Here is a 17647-nt window from a genome sequence, read left to right as displayed (position 1 = left end):
AGGACTTAAATACAAACATGCTGATACTGATTCTAACTTGAAAAACACCCTGGAAAAATTAGCAAGAAAGTAACCCAAATGTAACCCAGTGAAAGCCTCCTTGTACTAACCTCAGGCTTTTGTTTTTTGTTGTTTAATAAGGTGACATGAGGCTGGCCTTAAGCTTATCTGTCAAGGCTAATAAGGTGATAAATTCAGACTTCAAGCCTGTCAAAATATACTTTCTTTAATAAGTTTGGTAGCACAGATTTCTGCTCACTGGGCTCACTTCTCTATGATTTCACCACACTCACTATCTACAAAGTAGACAATTATTTTTGACTGAGTAAGGTTCAAAAAAGGGAAGACACTATGCCATTATAGAAATACTAGAGGTCTGGTGCACGAAATTCATGCACGGTTGGGGGAGGTCCCTCAGCCCGGCCTGCACCCTCTCAGAATCCGGAACCCCTCGAGGGATGTCCAACTGCCTATTTAGGCCCCATCCCACAGGGCAGTCAGACATCTCTCTCACAATCCGGGACCGCTGGCTCCTAACCGCTCACTTGCCTGCCTGCCTGATCGTCCCTAACCACTCTGCCTGCCTGCCTCATCACCCCTAACCCCTCTGCCTGCCTGCCTGATCATCCATAACCCCTCTGCCAGCCTGCCTGATCGCCCCTAACCATTTGCCTGCCTGCCTGATCGCCCCTAACCACCTCTGCCCGGCCCCCAACACCGTGGCTTCGACCGTAATGACATCCAGAAGGTTGTTCAGGTATCTAGTCTAATTAACATATTATAGTTTTATTATTATTATAGATACATTCTTTCCCAAGTGGTGGCCCCAAGTTTTACTCAACTATTTGCTTTGGATTTTCAGCAATACAACTAAAGAAAGACAATGTAAGTGTCAGCTATTGCATCTTCAAACACCATCAATTCCTCACCCTCCACCCTAGTCACTGGCTCAATAATTTTCAAAATCCAACACTAATTTTCTTCTCAATCCATCAACTACTGTTTATCTAATATTTTATATGAGGAGCAAGATGTTTTAGGCTTCCTGGATGAGGAAATGGGAATAAATATAGTATGTCCACAGGAGATTGTGAACACAAACACAGCATAATGGAAAAGAAGATCAAAAAGAGATGGGAAAGCATGGGCTCAATGAAAAAGCAGAAGGCAGTAGCAAAGGGCTTGTGGCTGTGTGCACTGATGCATCCTACCCTCTCCTTAACACATCATATAAGCACTCACCACACTGCAGTAATTTGGTTATCACATCTCCAAACTAACTTCTCACAAAAAAAGAAGTGTTGTATGCTTCACCGTTTCCCCAAAGCCTGCCTGGCACAATGACTAGCAATAGCAGGTTCTTACCAAGTAATGAGTATTTTTCAATCAATGAATGTATGAATTTACAAGTGGATGAATGCAAGATCTAGTGAACAGAATCAGCAAGAAGAAGGAGGAATGTGTACAATGTTTTGGTATTGTAACCTGAATAAGAAATTCAATAGGTAAAGATACATCTGTATACACACACATACATACAGCGCCACACATTTAAAAAATTCCAAGAACAGTGGAGGCCAACCCAATGTTCCAAAAGCGAAGCTCAGATATTCAGAAACCAATGCTTTACCTCTGGATGCTGGTGAAAACCTCAGAGAAAAAACTTGCATAAATCTAGTCTATGTGAGTATCAATTATAATGACACCCACCTTAAATGGGTAAATCTAAAAATATCCCTGTGAGAACAAATGACATCCGTGCAGACCACTCTGAAGAACATTGAGCAGCCAGTCTCACAGAGACTTGTGGCGGAAGAGAGACTGTTGGTCTGTCAGGGGAAGTTGGTGTGGGGAAGTCAGCTGAGGTACCAGCAAGGCTAAAAGGACAATGGTCATAACATGACCAAGATTAGTACAGAAAACAGAGAGTGAAAGAAAACAAACTTACCACTTCCAACTAGTCAATCTACTTACATGAAAATGCCCAACATCACAATTTTATAGGGCACAACCTTCAAGGTAAATGGCAGGTAGCAATAGTTTCATTTTCCTAATGCTCAGCAAGTACCAGAATATTCATTTTCTTCAGCAACAGAATTGGTACAGAGCAAGGAAAACAAAATGTTCAATTTTACACACATCTTTAGATTTCAATACACAATAAACTGTTTGTTCCTTGAATAAATACTAAAGTAGAAAGCAGCACATTAGGGCCCCCAACTACTTTCCTCAACTCCCACAGTGTTCCTGTGACCAAACTTGTTTTGAACTATCACAGCTCTACAAAATTTAATGGTTCTCATTCCTTCATTTCTCTTCACTGCTTCTCCATTATTACAAATTGCAGAATAATGCATTGTAATGAAGCTTTCTGATATCTTTTCCTATCCTGACTACAATACCCCCAGTTCTAATCTACTTGTACATGAGGTGACAGATCATAAATGTTACAGAGAACATTTAACCTGACTAGAGACTGGAAAGAAATACAGAAGTAAAATTTAAAATGCAATTAATTGCCTAGCCCAGTGGTCGGCAAACTCATTAGTCAACAGAGCCGCAAACCGCGGCTCGCGAATCGCATGTGGCTCGCAAGCCGCAGTGTGCCGACCACTGGCCTAGCCGGTTTTGCTCAGTGGTAAGAATTGTGTGGATAACCTCTTTTGGTGGTGGCCATTGATAATCATAGCAACTCTAAAATAAAACAGGAAATCCAACTGTTTGCCTCAATTTCACATATGAAAAGCACACAATCTTAACAGGTTTCCATGGAAACCATACATAGTATTTTCAGTGATGACTATGACTTTAGTCTAGACACCAATAGAATGTAATTTTCTTTGAAACATTCTGACTTTATTTGATGTTCTTTCTACCTACTCACTAACCTAGAAGTCAGGAATTGACATTATGAATCTTCTACAGTTGAAATTATAGCAGTGAGAATGGAAAACAAATGAACACATTCCTGTAGTTTGGAGGTCTAGGGAAAGACATGTCATCTTTCTCTTATCCCCCTAAAAGAATGTCAGTTAGTACCACAGATGAATTAGGTTGTACCAACTGTGTTAATTCCCTGGGTTGAAAGTCCTTCAACCTGCATCATATTACCTAGTTAAGTTCAGGTAGGAACAAGCCAGATGAATTACCTCAGTAGGATTTGATGGTCACTGCACTTACTTTAACTTAGCAGGTGCTAACTTCACAAGCACCTGTAAGCCTAAAGTTCACCATCCAAGCATCCTCTAAAGTCCAAGACTGAAGGGTTTTTTTATGAAGAAGTCTGATAAACAAAGTACCTGCTTTAGAAAGCAAGCTACACTTTAGGAAAAGAATGCATACTGCCTTATCAAAAACAAGATAATTCAAGGATTAAAATAAATTTGGTTTTAGTGAAATTCTGTGACTTTTGTCATTTGTTTGAGTGGGTTGTGTGCATATTATTACACAGGGGGGTCAAAAGTAGGTTAATAGTTGTTTATATGAAAAATAATACAATTAATAACTATTAATACAGTACTAAACTGTGTTTCATGTACTCAAAACTGTAAACCTACTTTTGACCCACCCTGTACATAAGGTTTCTCTGTGCACTCAAATCACTAAACATTCCCTCAAGTGTTTTCAATTTCACTTCACAAATTTTTGTAAGAATGCTGGCCACAAAACTGGACCAGTTTCCATTCCACTACAAGAAACAGGACATTTTTTCCCAGAAGGCTGAGTTCAGGGGTGGGGAACCTTTTTTCTGCCAAGGGCCATTTGAATATTTATATCATTCATGGGTCATACAAAATTATCAACTTAAAAAATTATGTTGCTATGAAAAAAGCTTCTAGATTATTGAATTTCAAGTTCCGCCTGTGGTTGCCTTGGCAGGGCCACACTAAATGATATGGCCCTCACCAGACATTCCCAACCCCTGCCTTCCAATCAGTGGAATTCTCTATTAAAAAAAATAATAATTTTTTAAAAATTTATTTTATTGTTTAATGTATTTTAATAGTAGTATATATGTCTTTTTTTTTTTTTTCTCATTGACCTCCCCCTGGCCTCTCCTTACCCACCCACCCACCCCCACCCCCCCGGCACTTGCCTTCACCCCCCACCCCCAGTGTTCTCATGTCCATTGGTTATGCTTATATGCATGCATACAAGTCCTTCGGTTGATCTCTTAGCCCCGCAGCCCTCCCCTGCCTTCCTGCTGTAGTTGGACAGTCTGTTCGATGCTTCTTTGCCTCTGTATCTATTTTTGTTCAACAGTTTATAATGTTCTTTATATTCCACAAATGAGTTATTTTCTCTACTTTCAATTAGATAAGTAACATATAATACATGCAAAAATTATCTACTACTCTAGGGTTAGTGTCTATAACTTTTTCTTCAGTAGAACTAGGTTGTCTTGAATATTTAATACATAAGGTATGATTGTAAAACAAATAGATAAAAAATAAGTGTTTTTCCAGGAGAGGTAATATTTTCATGTAGACCTTTTCAAATAGCTATGTCCACTTCCTCTAGACTAGACCTACACTTGACTTTTTGAAATGCATAGTGATGGGATTATGACTTTTATTTCCTATGCACAAAACTGACTGACCAGCACCTGGATTACATCTATATACTGAGTGAAATAGCTCAACTATCTCAGAGGATGTGGGCAAACTAAAAGAGCTAGTATTTACATAAGCATCTGCTGGATATCTGTTCAGGTATGTTACTCACAAAATCAAAGTAGCAAACAATTCAGTCATTTTAGTAAATGCAAACAAAAAAGTCTGTGAGCATCTAGCAGACTCAGTGTGGCAAATAAATGTTTACTGAATGAAGATAATTTTGTGTTTTTTTTTTAAATTGTTTAGTCATGCATTCTACAATATTGTGGAGCAGTTGTATATCATGTGTTTTCATTGTAAGCTAGCTCCAAGTCTTTCTTTCTGAAAGCAGATAAGGGCATAAATATAAAAATGCATAATAATTTTCAAATAGCCTAGACATAATTCTCGCCAAGCCTCTAAGTTACTCTTCTCCAAATATCTGAGCTCATCTGTGACATTAGGATTAAATGAGGCAACAATATGTGAAAACAGAAAGATTCTAACAGAATTTACTCCCTCAAATTGCCTAACTGGTAGTAACATCACATTTCTGTGAGGAAATAAAATTCTATGGCACTAAATATTAAATCAGTTTTGTGACCATTTCCATGCTGGATTGGAGGTGAATGGGATTTGGACCCATTCACCTAAGATTTCTGGCAGCAGAGAGTAATGACAAATGTGTTGGGAACGGAGTGGGGGGGGGGTAGTTAGGGCATCTTCTCCACCCCACCCCCACCCTTAGTGAGGGTTTCCTAACTCTCAATATAAAGTGCACTGTCCCACCCTAGCTGATTTGGCTCAGTGAATAGTGTTGGCCTGCGGACTGAATGGTCCTGGGTTCACTTCTGGTCAATGGCATATGCCTGGGTTGTGGGCTCGATCCCCAGTAGGGGGCGTGCAGTCAATCCATGATTCTCTTTTATCATTGATGTTTCTATCTTTCTCTCCCCCTCCCTTCCTCTCTGAAATCAATAAAAATATATTAAAACAAAATAAAGAGCACTGCCCCAAGCCACACTCTACCTACAGGGTACCTCGCTATCTTCTACCACTGTTTATGTTACTAAATCTTACTGTAAATAATATGAAAATATTAAATTCTCTATGAAAAAAGTGAGCTTTTAGGACTCAACCACACAAGTGCCCAGGTCCTTTGATAAAGAGAGCAGAGAGACAAGGGTGGAGAAGCACTGCCTCCTCAGTGCTTCCTGGAGTCCGCTGTAACTGGTGAAAATATGAAGATCCAAGCAAGGTCAAGTCTCACTTCCGCATCATTAGGACATATCTAACAAGAATGAAACTAGACCACCAACGTATACCATACACAAAAATAAACTCAAATGGATAAAGGACTTAAACATAAGACGGGAAACCATAAAAATACTAGAGGAATCCACAGGCAGCAAAATCTCAGACATATGCCGAAGCAATTTCTTCACCGATAAAACTCCTAGGGCAATGGAAACTAAAGAGAAAATAAACAAATGGGACTATATCAAAATAAAAAGCTTTTGCACAGTAAAAGAAACTATCAACAAAACAACAAAAGAAACTATCAACAAAACAACAACAAATATGCATGGGAGAACACATTTGCCAATGTTATCTCCCATAAGGGTTTAATCTCCAACATTTACAGGGAACTCATACAATTTAACAAAAGGAAGATAAACAACCCAATAAAAAAAATGGGCAATGGACCTAAATAGGTACTTTTCAAAAGAGGACATACAGAAGGCCAAGAGACATATGAAAACTTGCTCAAAGTCACTAATTATCCAAGAGATGCACATCAAAATGACAATGCGGTACCATCTCACACCTGTCAGAATGGCTATCATCAACAAACGACAAGTGCTGGTGAGGATGCGGAGAAAAAGGAACCCTCGTGCACTGCTGGTGCAGCCACTGTGGAGAACAGTATGGAGTTTCCTCAAAAAACTAAAAATGGAACTCCCATTTGACCCTACGATCCCACGTCCAGGAATATAATCCAAGAAACTAGAAACATGAATCAGAAAGGATATATGCACCCCTATGTTCATAGCAGCACAATTCACCATAGCTAAGATTATGAAACAGCCAAAATGCCCATCAGCAGATGAGTGGATTAAAAAACTGTGGTACATCTACATAATGGAATACTACGCTGCAGTAAAAAAAGAGTTCTTACCATTTGCAACAACATGGATGGAGATGGAGAGCATTATGCTAAGTGATAAGCCAGGCAGAGAAAGATAAATATCACATAATCTCAATTCATTTATCGAATATAATGAACAACATAAACTGATGAACAAAAACAGATCCAGAGGCAGAGAAACATCGATCAGAACCTCAAACCTCAGGGAAGGTAGGGGAGGGTGGGGGTAAGGGGGAGAGATCAACCAAAGGACTTGTATGCATGCATATAAGCCTAATCAATGGACACAGACAACAGGGGGGTAAGGGCATGAATGGGGGGGATATGGGGGTAATGGGGGAATAAGGACACATATATAATACCACAATCAATAAAGAAATTTTAAAAAAATCACTGTGGATGTCCATTTCCAGAGCAAAAAAAAAAACAAAAAAAAAAACAACTAAAAATGGAACTCCCATTTGACCCAGTGATCCCACTTCTAGGAATATATCTCAAGAAACTAGAAACACCAATCACAAAGGATCTATGCACCCCTATGTTCATAGCGGCACAATTTACCATAGCTAATATTTGGAAACAGTCTAAGTGCCCATCAGCACTTGATGAGTTGGTTAAAAAACTGTGGTACAGCTTTTTTAGGAACTCATCAACACCACCAACCAGACAGGCCTTGGAACTGCCTCACGACCCAGCAGCCATTCCAGCCAAAATCCTGCTACCCCAGCTGCAGACCCGCGGACTCTGGGACCTCCATCTCCAAAGGAGCACTGCTCGACAGCAGAAAACATGGGAAGACCAAAAAGCAATCCCCAAAGGAAAGAAAAAGAGGAACCACCAGAAAGGGAATTAAATGAATTCGAGGCTAGCAGCTTATCAGAGATAGAATTCAGAGTAATGGTTATAAGGATGTTTAAACGGATGGATGACAGATACACACAACTCAATGACAAATTCACACAACTCAATGAGAACTATAAGGAGCGGAATGAGAATGTCACCAACATGAAAAGAAACCAAGAGGAGATGAAGAACGACATAGCTGAAATAAAGAACACATTGGAAGGCTTAAACAGTAGACTAGAAGAGGCTGAGGACCGCATCAGCGAATTAGAAGACAAGGTAGGAAAAAACACATAAACACAGCAGCAACTGGAAAGAAGACTTAAAAAGCAAGAGGAGAGCCTAAGGGAGCTTTGGGACAACACAAAATGAAACAACATTCGCTTAATAGGGATACCAGAAGGAGAGGAAGAGAAGCAAGGAATAGAAAACCTGTTTGAAGAAATAATGACAGAAAACTTCCCTGATATTGGCAAGAAAAAAACTATGCAAGTCCAAGAAGTACATAGAGTCCCAAACAAGTTGAACCCCAAAAGACCGACATCAAGACACATTATAATTAGATTGGTGAACACCAACGACAAAGTAAGAATCTTAAAGGCTGCCAGAGAGAGACAGAAAGTTACTTACAAGGGGTCTCCTATCAGAATATCAACTGATTTCTCAACAGAAACACACCAGTCCAGAAGGGAATGGAATGAAATATACAAAGTGATGCAAAGCAAGGGACTGAATCCAAGAATACTATACCTGGCAAGGCTATCATTCAAAATTGAAGGTGGAATCAGGAGCTTCACAGACAAAAAAGGGCTAAGAGAGTTTATCACTACCAAGTCAGCAATGCAAGAAATGCTAAAGGGACTGCAGTAAAAAAGAAAGAGGAAGGCAAGAAGAAACACAAACACTAAGGAAAATATGACAATAAACATGTACTTGTCAATAACAACATTAAATGTAAATGGGTTAAATAAACCAATCAAAAGACATAGGGTAGCTGAATGGATAAGAAAACATGACCCATATATTTGCTGTCTACAAGGGACCCACCTCAGAGCAAAGGATTCACACAGACTGAGAGCAAAGGGATGGAAAAACATTTTTCAGGCAAATGGAAATGAGAAAAAAGCTGGGGTTGTGACACTTATATCTGATAAAATAGACCTCAAAGTAAAGGCCATAACAAGAGATAAGGAAGGCCACTACATAATACTAAAGGGAGCAATTCAACAAGAAGATATAACTCTGATAAACATATATGCACCCAATGCAGGAGCACCCAAATACATAAAAAATCTCCTGGAAGGTATCAAGGGAGAGATCAACAACAATACCATCATAGTAGGAGACTTTAATACACCACTGACATCACTGGATAAATCTTCTAGACAAAAAATCAGCAAAGAAACAGCAATTCTAAATGACACACTAGATCAGATGGACCTAATTGACATCTTCAGAGCATTTCACCCCAAACCCACGAAATATACATTCTTCTCAAGCGCACATGGGACATTTTCAAAAATAGAGCACTATTGGGTCACAAGCAAAGTCTCCCCAAATTCAAAAAGACTGAAATCATATCAAGCATTTTCTCAGACCACAATGGTATAATATTAGAAATAAACTACAATAAAAACATTCCAAAAAATTCAAACACTTGGAAGCTGAATAGCATGCTACTAAACAATGATTGGGTTATCAATGAGATCAAAGAAGAAATTAAAAACATCCTGGAGACTAATGACAATAAAAACACAACATTGCAAATCCTATGGGACACAATGAAAGCAGTCCTGAGAGGGAAGTTTATAGCTCTACAGGCCTACCTCAAAAAACAAGAAAAAATGGTAATAAATCATCTAACTCCGTGGTCGGCAAATTGCGGCTCGCGAGCCACATGTGGCTCTTTGGCCCTTTGAGTGTGGCTCTTCCACAAAATACCATGGCCTGGGCAAGTCTAGTTTGAAGAAGTGGCATTAGAAGAAGTTTAAGTTTAAAAACTTTGGCTCTCAAAAGAAATTTCAATCGTTGTACTGTTGATATTTGGCTCTGTTGACTAATGAGTTTGCCGACCACTGATCTAACTCAACAACTCGAAGAATTAGAAAGAGAGCAACATGAAAAGCCCACAGTGAGCAGAACTAAGGAAATAATAAAGATCAGAGCAGAAATGAATGACATAGAGACCAAAAAAAACAATACAAAAGATCAATGAAACCAAGAGCTGGTTCTTCGAAAGGATAAACAAGATTGATGAACCTCTAGCCAGGCTCACCAAGAAGCAAAGAGAGAGGACCCAAATAAACAAAATCAGAAATGAGAGAGGTGAAATAACAACAGACCCCACAGAAATACAAAGGATTGTTAACAAATACTATGAACAACTCTATTCTAATAAACTACACAACCTGGAGGAAATGGACACATTCCTAGAAAAATACAACTTTCCAAAACTTACTCAGGAATATTGTAAAAATCTCAATAGGCTGATAACTATGGAAGAAACTGAAGCAGTCATCAAAAAGCTTCCAGCAAACAAAAGCCCGGGGCCAGACAGCTTCACAGGGGAGTTTTACCAAACATTCAAGGAAGAACTAAAACCTATCCTCCTCAGACTATTCCAGAAAATTCAAGAGGAAGGAACCTTCCAAGCTCATTCTATGAAGCCAGCATCACCCTAATACCAAAACCAGATAAAGATAACACAATGAAAGAGAATTACAGGCCAATATCCCTCATGAACATAGATGCCAAAATCCAAGAGGAAGGAACACTTCCAAGCTCATTCTATGAAGCCAGCATCACCCTAATACCAAAACCAGATAAAGATAACACAATGAAAGAGAATTACAGGCCAATATCCCTCATGAACATAGATGCCAAAATCCTCAACAAAATTCTAGCAAATTGAATCCAGAAGTACATCAGAAAGATCATACACCATGACCAAGTAGGATTTATCCCGGGGATGCAAGGATGGTACAATATTCGCAAATCAATAAACGTGATACATCACATAAATAAATTGAGAGATAAAAATCATATAGTCATATCAATTGATGCAGAAAAAGCATTTGACAAAATCCAACACCCTTTCTTGATAAAAACTCTCAGCAAGGTGGGAATAGAAGGATCATACCTCAACATAATAAAAGCCATATATGACAAACCTACAGCCAACATCATACTCAATGGGCAAAAACTAAAACCATTTCCACTAAGAACAAGAACAAGACAGGGATGCCCACTCTCATCACTCCTGTTCAACATAGTGCTGGAAGTACTAGCCATTGCGATCAGACAAGAAGAAATAAAAGGCATCCAAATTGGAAAAGAAGAAGTAAAACTGTCCTATTCGCAGATGACATGATACTGTACACAGAAAACCCTAAAGACTCCATCAAAAAATTATTAGACTTAATAAATGAATTCGGCAATGTAGCAGGATACAAAATTAACGCCAAGGAATCTATGGCATTTCTATACACCACTAATGAACTTACAGAAAGAGAGACTAAAAAAGCAATCCCATTTACTATCGCACCAAAAAAATTAAGATACCTAGGAATAAACTTAACTAAGGAGGTAAAAGGCCTATACGTGGAAAACTACACAACACTAAAAAAAGAGATAGAGGAAGACATAAACAGATGAAAGAACATACCATGTTCATGGATTGGTAGAATCAACATCATCAAAATGTCCATACTACCCAAAGCAATCTATAAATTCAATGCACTTCCCATAAAAATACCAACGGCATATCTCACAGACCTAGAAAGAACTCTCCAAAAATTCATCTGGAATAAAAAAAGACCCCGAATTGCTGCTGCAATCCTGAGAAAGAAGAACAAAGTAGGGGAGATCTCAATACCAGATATCAAGCTATATTACAAAGCCACTGTTCTTAAAAACAGCCTGGTACTGGCACAAGAACAGATATATAGATCAATGTAATAGAATAGAGAACACAGAAATTGACCCAAACCACTATGCCCAATTAATATTTGACAAAGGAGGCATGAATATACAATGGAGTCAAGACAGTCTCTTCAACAAATGGTGTTGGGAAAATTGGACAGATACATGCAAAAAAATGAAGCTAGATCACCAACTTACACCATACACAAAAATAAACTCAAAATGGATAAAGGACTTAAACATAAGACGGGAAACCATAAAAATACTAGAGGAGTCCACAGGCAGAAAAATCTCAGACATATGCCAAAGGAACTTCTTCACTGATACTGCTCCTAGGGCAATGGAAACTAAAGAGAAAATAAACAAATGGGACTACAACAAAATAAAAAGCTTTTGCACAGCAAATGAAACCATCAATACAACAACAAGAAAGCCCACTGCATGGGAGAACATATTTGCCAATGATATCAACGATAAGGGTTTAATCTCCAACATTTACAGAGAACTCATACAACTTAGCAAAAAGAAGATAAACAACCCAGTCAAAAAATGGGCAACTGATCTAAATAGACACTTTTTGAAAGAAGACAGAAGGAAGGCCAAGAGACATATGAAAACCTGCTCTAAGTCACTAATCATCAGAGAGATGCAAATCAAAACAACAATGCGGTACCATCTTACACCAGTAAGAAGGGCTATCATCAACAAATCAACAAACGACAAATGTTGGCGAGGATGTGGAGAAAAAGGAACTCTTTTGCACTGCTGGTGGGAATGCAGACTGGTGCAGCCACTGTGGAGAACAGTATGGAGTTTCCTCAAAAAACTAAAAATGGAACTCCCATTTGACCCAGTGATCCCACTTCTAGGAATATATCCCAAGAAACTAGAAACACGAATCAGAAAGGATATATGCACCCCTATGTTCATAGCAGCACAATTCACTAAGATTATGAAACAGCCCATCAGCAGATGAGTGGATTAAAAAACTGTGGTACATCTACACAATGGAATACTACGCTGCGGTAAAAAAGGAGTTCCTACCATTTGCAACAACATGGATGGAGATGGAGAGCATTATGCTAAGTGAAATAAGCCAGGCAGAGAAAGATAAATATCACATGATCTCACTCATTTGTGGAATATAATGAACGGCATAGACTGATGAACAAAAACAGATCCAGAGACTGAGAAACGTCGATCAGAACCTCAAACCTGAGGGAAGGAGGGGGTTGGTGGGAGTAAGGGGGAGAGATCAACCAAGGGACTTGTGTGCATGCATATGAGCTGAATCAATGGATGCAGACAACAGGGGGGTGGGGCATGAGTGTGGGGTGCGGGGTAATGGGGGAATAAGGACACATACGTAAAAAAAAATAAAATAATAAAATAATAATTAAAAAAATAGAAATGGTGAGGTAACCAGAACCCCAAGAACGCCTGAGAACATCTTTCTTGCCATACTAGCAGTCATCAGATGTACGGTAATATTACCTGGGGAAAATGGGGAAGTATTTCGGACTTATGTTCCTGACCCTTCATGGGTAAGAGCCCTTATGTGGGCTGATCCCCCGTCTAATGTAGTCACCAATAATACCAAACACCTTGGTCATCCAGGAGGACCATGGGTGGGGCAAGGAAGTATAATTACACAAAATCAAACCACTGCTCCTTTGTGTGTAAAATTAAAGAGAAGTTTCTGGCTTGCGTGGACACCAAAGGAAGGGACTATCAATACTCGCTCCTGGGAGAGGTGCAGAAAATGTAACTAAGACCTTGTCTATACAAAAAGAAATTGACAACCAGTTTGAAATGGAATTGCCATGGCCTAGCAGGGGTCATCAAACTTTTTAAACAGGAGGCCAGTTCACTGTCCCTCAGACCGTTGGAGAGCCGGACTATAGTTTAAAGAAAAAACTATGAACAAATTCCTATGTGCACTGCAGGCCCGGGACGAGTCGGCTGCTAAGCAGGACAGGCAGCGGCACCCGGCGGGCCAGATAAATGTCCTCGGTGGGCCGCATGTGGCCCGTGGGCCGTAGTTTGAGGACCCCTGGCCTAGAGCAAAGAATATCCTTACATTCTACAATGTCATTATAATTTTTCTCAGATTTGTACTACCCCCATTACCTATAATAGTACCTTGCACCCTTGGGAATCAATAAAAAAATCATCTTTTTGGTGCTTGGAGACAAAGGTAACACATCTCTTGATATTTTAGAATTACAACAGCATAATGTACAACTATCCCAAACAAACTTACAAACTAATTCTTTGAATGTCTGGCAGCAATTTAAAAAGGACATGAAAGGATTTAAACCCTTCCACTGTGTAGAGGGCCCCCTGGGAAGGCACCTGAGCATTCTATATTGGCCCCTCTTGCCCTTTTGGCCAAGAGGGACCCTCTTCTTACAATCCAATTGCCCACAGATGTTGCCTTTGCTTTCTGTTCATGCTGAGGTTGAAGCCTCGTGGTGGCTGGTACCATGGATCTGTCTCTCTCCCAGTGGGGTGAGCTGGGCCCTCCCTGGAGAAGAAATCTGGGTTCCCCAAGATATGTGATTAGTGCCGGGGCCCTGCCAGCAGGCAAGGGGATCCCAAGGCAGATGCTGGTCGTGGAGGCCACGGGGGCATAGACTACCAAGGAGACAGAACTGAACCTCACATCACCCTGCTTGGCCCCAGAGGATGGCTGGTTAGCCAGGGACAGGTAAGATTCCTCAGGGAAGGAACAACCTAAGACAGGCATAGTCGCAGAGGGGCCATCAGGAAAGAACTTGGGGTCAACAGAGGTGGGGCACAGACCCTCACCCTCCCAACTTTGCAGGGGCCTTCTGAGGGAGGTCTCCTGTCCCCATGGCTGCTTCGCTTCCCATGCCCAGCTCAAATCGGGACCCAGGTAACAGACAGAAACTTGGCCGACAGCAGCTGCCCTCTCACTGCAACAAGACTTGTTTGAGTTGTCTTGTACCCATGGTATGGGGAAGTGGGTTTTTAATATCTAAATCCAACCTAGCACCAGGAATGCTCAGGGCCTACTCAAGAAGGCAAATAATCCTTTCCACTAATATTTACAGGGTAAAATAAGATTGTTGTTAGAGTATTAAATTTGACAGTAAAATAAAAAGAATGGCAAGATGCCCCCTAGAGTCTCTTTCAGCTCTAAACCACAGAAAGACTCAATTCTGGAAGCATTTCTTAGGATTACAAGTTTGGCTAAGAATTCCGGTAGTACATTCTGCCCTAATTTTAAAAAATGCAATCAAGGTAATTTAAAATAAGTGGGGTTAAGGCCAGCAAATTATTTTGAAACTTCAAGATATTTGAATATGAAACTATTTTCACCTTTTCCTTACCAAATAAAGGAATTATCTTTACTTGTTTAGAAATTATGGCAACATGATTTTTAAAAAATTCCCAATTTCTAATGAAACAAAGAAAGCTTTTTGTGTTTTTTTTGAAGTTACTAGATATACATTTACATTCCAAATACATACAATCACCTTCTTTAAGATGAAGACTTTCACCCTCCAACAGGAGGTATGTGCAGACAGCATATGACTAGCAGGGAGCATCCAGGTCACTGAGGGCCTGGACCCTGAAAGCCAGGATTCACCCTCTCCCCCTTGCCACACACCCACACCCACACATACACACCTAGGTTATAAAGTCTAACTCTTATGTAATCAGTATAAGCTTATTAAGCATATATCAAATCCAATAATGAACACTAGCCATTCAGAAAATCCAAGTTTCTCTTGGGGCAGGGAGGTAATCCGCAGAATCAATGTTCTAACATTATGATAAAAGGGAGCTGATAATAAAATGCAACCTAATCAAACACCCCCGCCCTCCCAAACACACACACACACACACACACACACACACACCCCTACCTTTAGAAAGCAGGAAGCATAAGAACTTTTTCCTATGATGGATGGTTTGGGTTAGTGCTACTCACTAAATAAATTTTTAAAATACTTCATATCACCTGGGTTCACTGGTCTCCTTTCTGACCTTTACCACAAAAGTGCATGAATCTACATATACTATATACCAGTACTAATAAAATGGAAATTTCAAAAGTAAGTTGCCTCTCAGTCGCACCTGGCTTCCATTCATACTCAAATCATGTCCATATTCAAATAATGTCCAGTAACATCAATTCCTGGGAACCCTGAAAAAGTACTTTTACCAACAGATCCTAAAGCAAAAACAAAGTTTTAAAAAGGTGATAAAAAATTTTAAAACTAAAAATCAACCTAATTATGAGCCACAGATTTTAGAAACTAATTTCTGTCCTTTTTTTTATATCTTCATAAAAACATTTTTTTAGTTTTCTAAAAAATACCTTTACCTCATTGCATTTACTTCAGATTATTTTTAAAGGAAAAGGTTCCATAGGTAGAGTTAAATAATATTACCCTTAATTCTCCTGATTTTTTTTTTTTTCTTAATGCAGACTTCTGGAACTTAACACTAAGTTTATGTGACTTGTTTTATATTTTGTAAGAGAAAACTCCAAATAAAAAAACTCAAGACATTCAAATAAAAATATATTTATGTAAAACGTCCAAATAAAAATATTTTTTAAAAAACTCAAGACAATATGCATTTTCCCCTCTATTTCAAGCTTACAAAATCTTTTTGTTTGCAATCATAGAAGAAAAAAGACTGCAGTGACATTTCTCTATCATATATCAGAATAAAATGCCAGTTTCACAATATTGGGTTAGTTTTCAGAACTTTTGGCTTAAACAATAAAAATTGTAAAACCTTTAAATTTTTTTTATTCAACTACTGCACTTAGATGCAAAGAGAATGTGAAACCAGACACATTTAGTTTGAAACCAGCTATCTGTGTGTGTTTTTTTAATTTTCAGTTTAAATCATCAACTTCATTTTTTTTTCTAGGCACCAAGTTATTGTTGACTAATAAATGGAAAAAGGTATAAAAATGGTGTAGTGTGAATGAGACAGACCAGATAGGCAAAGATTTGTTAAACCTATCATTTAAAAATTAATAAAATCCCTTACAACACTACATTTTCCAAAGAAAAGGCATTAGCCATTTTTTTGATGGGTGTTCTCCCCTCTTGTAGTATTATCCAGACTGAGCAAGCAAACGAAGTGACCAGGACATAGGTGGATGTAACTCACCAGGATACCAGCTGGGGCCTTTCCATAGTAAACATCTTCAGTTTTACTTAATGAATCTTCATGAACCTTCTCCTCATCTTCACTATCATCTTCTAAGTAAAACATCTTAAAATTAAACTAGCTTATCAAGCATGTCTTTTTTCAAAGATGAAGGCACAATTCTAAATTATTAAAACAGAAAGCTGCTCTGCTGACAAACTGTTTGCAGACACAGTAATATGGTTAAAACTGAAAGGAAAAGATTCTTAAAAAAAAAAAAAAAAAAGCAATACATACACAACTTTACCAATAAGATTTGCTCAAAACGACTCAACCCCTTCTCTCTGAAGGAGATAAGAAAGGGCATGGAACAGGCTGTGCCATGTGTTTACACTGATAGGTACCAAGTCCTACCCAATCACATGACGGTCACTGCAGCTTCCATCACACAGGACAGGGATTGAGTTAATGATTCTCTAAATCAATCACATCCTCGTTTTTAGAAATAAAAACAACTATATTATGGAGAAGTAAGCTTATATAAAATAATCATGCAAGGGAAAATCATTTATGTATATTTGTAAGTATCAATGAGCTTCTCAAAGACAGCTGGGTTATATATGCTTTATAGAACTCAATTACCCAAAATTTTTTACTTTGTCATACTGGCATGACCCAACATATTTTCAAAATTTTGGAAGAAAAATAGCCTGCTGAGGACTGTAAATAATGAACAAATAATAAAGTGTTAACATTTAAGTATATTAATGTTATTGTAAGTAAATTATTACATAATAATATAATAATGAACCATTTATTTAACTTAAAGAGTATGACAATGCAACATTGTAAAATTCAAACATTCTTGGAATTTCCAGCTCTCAGTAAGTCAACATATAGGAACTTCAAGTGAATTGTGTAAACAAACCTAAAATACAGATGGACAAAATGTATTAATTTTTAAATTAAAATATACTATTTTATTCATCAGTATTTAGGA

The 17647-nt window shown here is 38.6% G+C and overlaps 1 protein-coding gene across 4 annotated transcripts in view; it reads right to left on the bottom strand.

The window, feature by feature from the left end:
- LPIN2 (lipin 2) overlaps window positions 1-17647 on the bottom strand; it is a 110520-nt gene that overhangs the window by 71662 nt on the left and 21211 nt on the right. The window contains exon 1 of one of the 4 annotated variants that reach the window (XM_080685530.1): window positions 16669-17089. The exons of 2 other annotated variants lie outside the window; for them this stretch is intronic. In XM_080685530.1, the coding sequence (XP_080541656.1) occupies window positions 16669-16773 (105 nt within the window). In that variant the 5' untranslated portion in view covers window positions 16774-17089. Of the gene's footprint in view, window positions 1-1710; window positions 1800-16668; window positions 17090-17647 lie in introns of those variants that run through there. One more of the 4 variants, XM_080685533.1, reaches the window with a different exon arrangement.

The sequence above is a fragment of the Plecotus auritus genome (assembly GCF_963455305.1).
Source record: "Plecotus auritus genome assembly, chromosome: 8".
NCBI classification, from domain to species: Eukaryota; Metazoa; Chordata; class Mammalia; order Chiroptera; family Vespertilionidae; genus Plecotus; species Plecotus auritus.
Note: the sequence above shows the minus strand (reverse complement) of the source record. Positions and strands in the feature narration are given on the sequence as shown.